General features: G+C 50.6%; 1 protein-coding gene across 1 annotated transcript; it reads right to left on the reverse strand.

Moving 5' to 3' along the window:
* Positions 1–360: 360 nt before the first annotated feature.
* Positions 361–6,243, reverse strand: LOC122923285 (GTP-binding protein RAD-like). The gene is made up of 5 exons (XM_044274068.1): positions 6,166–6,243; positions 5,455–5,811; positions 2,393–2,466; positions 1,583–1,787; positions 361–1,110 (listed from the first exon to the last, which is right to left on the reverse strand). Exons 2-5 carry the CDS (start codon positions 5,807–5,809, stop codon positions 833–835), a joined length of 912 nt encoding a protein of 303 aa, XP_044130003.1. The 5' UTR covers positions 5,810–5,811; positions 6,166–6,243; the 3' UTR covers positions 361–832.
* Positions 6,244–6,671: the final 428 nt, after the last annotated feature.

Genomic DNA, 6,671 nt, shown 5'->3' on the forward strand with positions numbered 1-6,671 from the left:
CAGGACCTCCTCCTCTCAGGACCTCCTCCTCTCAGGACCTCCTCCTCTCAGGACCTCCTCCTCTGTTCCTCGCACATTCATCTACAAGCTTTCTCACGTGCACCCCCCATACTCTGGAACTCGCTAACCCAGCACATCCGACTCTCCCCCAACATCCAAACCTAAAAAGCCACCTGAAACCCCACCCAATAAGGCCCCAGACAGCCCGGCGATCCTACGGTCTCCTGCCCTTGTAAGCTCTGGCTGCAGGGTCCTCTGCCCCTTTGTATCAGTCTGGTATTCTATTATGTATGTGAGCCCCTGGAGTAACAGTAGTGAGCAGGCCCTGGTCTCGCCAGTCATCAGACCTCGGGGTTTATAGCAGGAAATAGTTTATTAGAAAATGCTTCATGTAAACAAATAATACATTCAAATTGATAACAATTCATCGAAGTGCAATAGAGTCCAAAAAGAGCTGCAGCCTACGCGCCATCACTGCCGAGGTCTCTGCGCCAATGTGATCACATGAACCTGCAAGGTAAAAGTAGGAGTGGGGTGTACGAGCCTGCGTACAAAAATTCAAGTTTTAACACAAAAGTAATTTTTATCTCTAACTCCAAACCAACTGGTTCCGATCGGACAACGAGCAAGTGACGAGGAGGCACAAAGTCGTTGACTGCCGATAAATCCTTGCACAAAACGCCCCAGTGTCCAGATGCCACGTTCCAGAGCCGCTTATTAAGGCAGAAATTAGAAATGAAAATCTGAGTTCTAGATTGGTTTTAATCTATCACTTTATACATCTCCATTCCAAAGAAAGTCAAGTATTTCCTCCAGGCATCCAGCGGCCTCTTCAGAGGACGGATAAGTCGTGGCAGGACTTGGATTTCTGTTTGAAGGCCATCTTTTTGTTATTTTTGGCTACAATCCTCCCCAGGAATCTCTTGGCTTTCTTGCCTATGCTCTCCCTCCTCTTGCTGCTGGCCATTCTCCTGGCGTTGTCCTCTTTGCTGTCTTTGCGGAGCCTGATCTGACGCACAATGCCCTCGAAAAGGTCTTTGACATTGTGGTGGAGGGAAGCCGAGGTCTCGATGAACTTGCAATCGAATACCACAGCACAGGCGCGACCCTCTGTAAGAATATGGGAAGAGTGTTAGAAGGAAAAAGGAGCCCCCCGACCAAAGCTGCCCTCACACGTGGCCTCCTCCTATCCTGCACCACTTATGAGAAAGCCTTTGGGCACAAGAAGATAGCGCTTCCAATGACTGCAATCAACCACACAGATGCCCAATGTTAGCATGGGCACTGGCATCTGTAGAGCCGGCCATACACCCCTCATACACACACTCAGCATGCATGTCTTCTGAATGGGGAGAGGGGGGAAAGCTGCAAGACGAAGACTGCAACTCCTACTGAAGCTGCAGCGCCCTGCACCACAGCTACTAAGTAGACAACCAGTGCGGAGCTTGCAGGAATGCCACGGCTCCCACTGCTGACTGGTGATAATAGTCATTATCTATTCTCTGCAGACACAATATTCCGAACCCAAAACGCCACCAAGTCTGCGACCTCTTCAGAAATGGTTGCAGTCCTCTCTGCTCACCTTCCACAGACACCTCCCGTGACCGCACCAGATCGCTCTTATTTCCCACTAGGATGATGGGGATATCCTCGGACTGGCGAGCTCTGCGCAGCTGGATTCGGAGCTCGGACGCTTTCTCGAAGCTGGCTTTGTCTGTCACTGAGTACACGATGACATAAGCGTCTCCCATTTTCATGCACTGATTGTGCAGCCAGTGGTTGTCATCCTAGAAGCAGAAATGTCACATGGTAATTATCACCCGTCCGTCACTTAGGGGGAAATTGTTTATGCAAATGAGGAAAGTGGCTCCGTGAGCAGAAAGCACATGGTCTCTGGGGGGTTAATTAGCGGCTGATCATCTCCTCAAATAACAGGTGCACCCCCTGCTGGACGTCATATACTTAACACGTCAGCAAATATGGACATTCAACCTCGGAAACCTCCATATGTAGGGATACAATGTACAGAAGCAAATGAATCAACTTTACTCAAAGTCCATTTTATATACTTTATATCTACATAAAATCTCCATGAACTGTGCAGCCACCTTGTAAATGCATGACATTACTGATTATACTCCAGAGCTGCATTCACAATTCTACTGTCAGCAACCTTGTGGACCCCCTAAGAACCTATTGGGCTCCTATAATGCGGGGGAGAAAGCTGTGTGCAGACACTGAACAAGCAGGGAATTCTGCCAGGAGATTTCAGTTCTGAAGCCTTCAGAATTCTGATTACAGCTCTGGAGTACAATACAGACAGCACTAGATAAATATTGTAATGTATTTACAATGTGACTTTGTATGTTTAATATTGGGGTTTATAACGTACCTGCTCCCAAATATCGAAGACTAACAGACTGGCTTCCTCTCCGTCCACCACAATCGATCTGTCATATGTATTTCCTGGAAAAAGGAAACCAATTTGATTAGTGAGTTGCCTGCAGCATAACCATCCACAATGTGGGTTGTAGTCATGCACTAAAGGGTTAAACTGTCACATTAGGTGACAAGCAGCTCAGCTTTCCAAGAATAACTGGAGTCAGGAAGGAGGGCGTCATCTGGTCAGGATGGGAGATTGCACTAATATGATACGCGTCAGGGAGTGCACTGTACTGACAGCTACCGCAGTCCCCGAGCTGTCAGCGGACACTGGGCGCATGTACAGCGGGATCGATAACGTCCGAAGGAGCCACAAACCCTGTGGTGGTCTACACATCGAGAGTGCAAGCAGGGCTATACATTATATGGCCACTGAGGCTGGCACTGTCACCGGTAACTGTGGCTGTCACCAATATGGCCACTGAGGCTGGCACTGTCACCGGTAACTATGGCTGTCAGTAATATAGGCACTGACACTGGCACCGTCACCAGTAACTGTGGCTGTCAGTAATATAGGCTCTGAGGCTGGCACTGTGACTGGTAACTGTGGCTTGTCAGTAATATGGCCACTGTGGCTGGCACCGTCACCGGTAACTATGGCTGTCAGTAATATAGTCACTGAGGCTGGCACCATCACCGGTAACTGTGGCTGTCACTAATATGGCTGCTGAGGCTGGCACAGTCACCAGTAACTGTGGCTGTCACTAATATGGCCACTGTGGCTGGCACCATCACCGGTAACTATGGCTGTCAGTAATATAGTCACTGAGGCTGGCACCGTCACTGGTAACTGTGGCTGTCACCAATATGACCACTGAGGCTGGCACCGTCACTGGTAACTGTGGCTGTCACCAATATGACCACTGAGGCTGGCACTGTCACCGGTAACTATGGCTGTCAGTAATAAAAGGCACTGAGGCTGGCACCGTCACTGGTAACTGTGGCTGTCACCAATATGACCACTGAGGCTGGCACTGTCACCGGTAACTATGGCTGTCAGTAATATAGGCACTGACACTGGCACCGTCACCAGTAACTGTGGCTGTCAGTAACATGGCCACTGAGGCTGGCACCGTCACCAGTAACTGTGGCTGTCACTAATATGGCCACTGTGGCTGGCACCGTCACCGGTAACTATGGCTGTCAGTAATATAGTCACTGAGGCTGGCACAGTCACTGGTAATTGTGGCTGTCACCAATATGGCCACTGAGGCTGGCACCGTCACCAGTAACTGTGGCTGTCACTAATATGGCCACTGTGGCTGGCACTATCACCGGTAACTATGGCTGTCAGTAATATAGCCACTGAGGCTGGCACCATCACCGGTAACTATGGCTGTCAGTAATATGGCCACTGAGGCTGGCACTGTCACTGGTAACTGTGGCTTGTCAGTAATATAGCCACTGAGGCTGGCACAGTCACTGGTAACTGTGGCTGTCAGTAATATGGCCACTGAGGCTCGCACCGTCACCGGTAACTGTGGCTGTCAGTTATATGGCTGCTGAGGCTGGCACCGTCACTGGTAACTGTGGCTGTCAGTAATATGGCCACTGAGGCTGGTACCGTCACCGGTAACTGTGGCTGTCAGTAACATGGCCACTGAGGCTGGCACCGTCACCGGTAACTGTGGCTGTCAGTAACATGGCCACTGAGGCTGGCACCGTCACTGGTAACTGTGGCTGTCAGTAACATGGCCACTGAGGCTGGCACCGTCACCGGTAACTGTGGCTGTCACCAATATGGCCACTGAGGCTGGCACAGTCACTGGTAACTGTGGCTGTCACCAATATGGCCACTGAGGCTGGCACCGTCACCGATAACTGTGGCTGTCAGTAATATGGCCACTGAGGCTGGCACGTCACTGGTAACTGTGGCTGTCAGTTATATGGCTGCTGAGGCTCGCACCGTCACCGGTAACTGTGGCTGTCAGTAATATGGCCACTGAGGCTGGCACCATCACCGGTAACTGTGGCTGTCAGTAATATGGCCACTGAGGCTGGCATTGTCACCAGTAACTGTGGCTGTCAGTAATATGGCCACTGAGGCTCGCACCGTCACTGGTAACTGTGGCTGTCAGTAATATGGCCACTGAGGCTGGCACTGTCACTGGTAACTGTGGCTGTCAGTTATATGGCTGCTGAGGCTCGCACCGTCACTGGTAACTGTGGCTGTCAGTAATATGGCCACTGAGGCTGGCATTGTCACCAGTAACTGTGGCTGTCAGTTATATGGCTGCTGAGGCTGGCACCGTCACTGGTAACTGTGGCTGTCAGTAATATGGCCACTGAGGCTGGCATTGTCACCAGTAACTGTGGCTGTCAGTTATATGGCTGCTGAGGCTCGCACCGTCACCGGTAACTGTGGCTGTCAGTAATATGGCCACTGAGGCTGGCATTGTCACCAGTAACTGTGGCTGTCAGTTATATGGCTGCTGAGGCTGGCACAGTCACTGGTAACTGTGGCTGTCAGTAATATGGCCACTGAGGCTGGCACCATCACTGGTAACTGTGGCTGTCAGTAATATGGCCACTGAGGCTGGCACAGTCACCGATAACTGTGGCTGTCAGTAGTATGGCCACTGAGGGTGGCACAGTCACTGGTAACTGTGGCTGTCACCAATATGGCCACTGAGGCTCGCACCGTCACCGGTAACTGTGGCTGTCAGTAATATGGCCACTGAGGCTGGCACCGTCACTGGTAACTGTGGCTGTCAGTAATATGGCCACTGAGGCTGGCATTGTCACCAGTAACTGTGGCTGTCAGTTATATGGCTGCTGAGGCTGGCACTGGCACATGAACACTGTCACTCCACATACATCTGGCCGTAGAAAGTCTTAGGATTGCTGCTGTGACCCTGGGAGAATGTGTGGACAGGATCCGTCCTGGGGTCTCCATGAGTGATCACAGAGAACAAAAGCCAAAAACGTTACTTTACTTCCTTGAATTGATCCTTTTGCTTCTACATTTTGAGGTTTGGGGAACTTTCTGTGAGAACATTTTTGACCTCTTACCTGCCTCCTCTACATCTGGTAGATCCTCCACTCCACCAAAAATCCTGGCCAAGCTAGACTTGCCAACCCCGTGTTCCCCAAGCAGAATGACTTTAAAGAGCTGATCTTCAGAGTCGCTTCCAGAGGAGATGACAGAGTCTGAGGAGTCGGAGTTCCAGCTTTCTTGGGGCTCGTCAGTTGGGTTATAGGAGGGGCAGCGCATCAGCTTGGCCAGCTCGCTGGCTTTAGAACTTCCATGTAACTCCTTATCGTCTACCGGCATGCTCCTCCGGTGGAGCTGCTGGTGCACAGCGAATGGCATGCTCCCTCGCCTCTTCTCCAGACTCTTGGTCCTGTCGCTACGGTTCAGGGTCATGTCTTAAAGGAAAAGAAGACAGTTATGAGTTTCTGGGGGCTGACGCGTTCTTAACCATGTTATTTCATATTAACCCCTTGATGCACATGTTAACAGTTTCGCCTCCTTCCAACTGTATCAGCTGTCATTACAGCTGGTCTGCTGGGGAGGCATCATGGATGGAACGCAGCCTCCAGGATGAGCAGCCTGGTAAAGAACAGTATATACATCTGCAGAACCTGGATGTATCTGGTTTCCTGCAGAATGCACCCGCTGGCATTGACTAGCTTTTGCTTCAGCAAACCCTAGAACTTGACAGGTGAATGACATGTAAAGGAGACAATAAATACTTAGCAGATGGAGTAAATGACACTTACTGAGTGGGTGAGCGGAGGCGATAGTGTTAGGTCCCTGGGTCTCAGGAGGTGCTCCTCTGTGCTGCTCATGCTGCTCGCTGTGCTCTTATGTATGCCAGAGGGGCTAGCACCATGGTGACGTCACCGCCAGCCCAGCATATGAGAGCCCTGAACCCTCCCTACTTCCATATTAGTCCACGGTGTGACATCACCGGCTCCCCTGCTTAGTCAAAGCTACGGGTCCTGCCTCGTGGCACAAGACCCTGAACATCTGCCATCCTCCATGAGCTGGCGGGCTAATTCTGCCATGTGATGCTGAATGAGCGTCTCCATGCAGAGGAGAAGGAGATTCTTCTGGTCAGATCGACCCTTAGACCTTGTTCACACAGTGTTACGGATTCTCTCAGGGTCTGTTCAGGAATAGAAATGTTGGTTTCAGTCAGTTTTGTCTGTGATTGCGTTCAGAATTTTCTGCGTGGGTGCAATCCGTTTTTTAAGCATTTTTCACGCTCATGAGAAAAAAAACT

The sequence above is a fragment of the Bufo gargarizans genome, unplaced genomic scaffold (assembly GCF_014858855.1).
Source record: "Bufo gargarizans isolate SCDJY-AF-19 unplaced genomic scaffold, ASM1485885v1 original_scaffold_1448_pilon, whole genome shotgun sequence".
In the NCBI taxonomy this organism is placed as follows: domain Eukaryota; kingdom Metazoa; phylum Chordata; class Amphibia; order Anura; family Bufonidae; genus Bufo; species Bufo gargarizans.

Coding starts and splice junctions, on each gene's coding strand:
- LOC122923285 (XM_044274068.1), bottom strand. CDS start 5,809: ATGACCCTGAACCGTAGCGACAGGACCAAGAGTCTGGAGAAGAGGCGA. Junction 2,467..5,454: donor ACCAGATGTAGAGGAGGCAG/GTAAGAGGTCAA, acceptor TCCTTTTTCCAG/GAAATACATATGACAGATCG. Junction 1,788..2,392: donor TCTTCGATATTTGGGAGCAG/GTACGTTATAAA, acceptor TTCTGCTTCTAG/GATGACAACCACTGGCTGCA.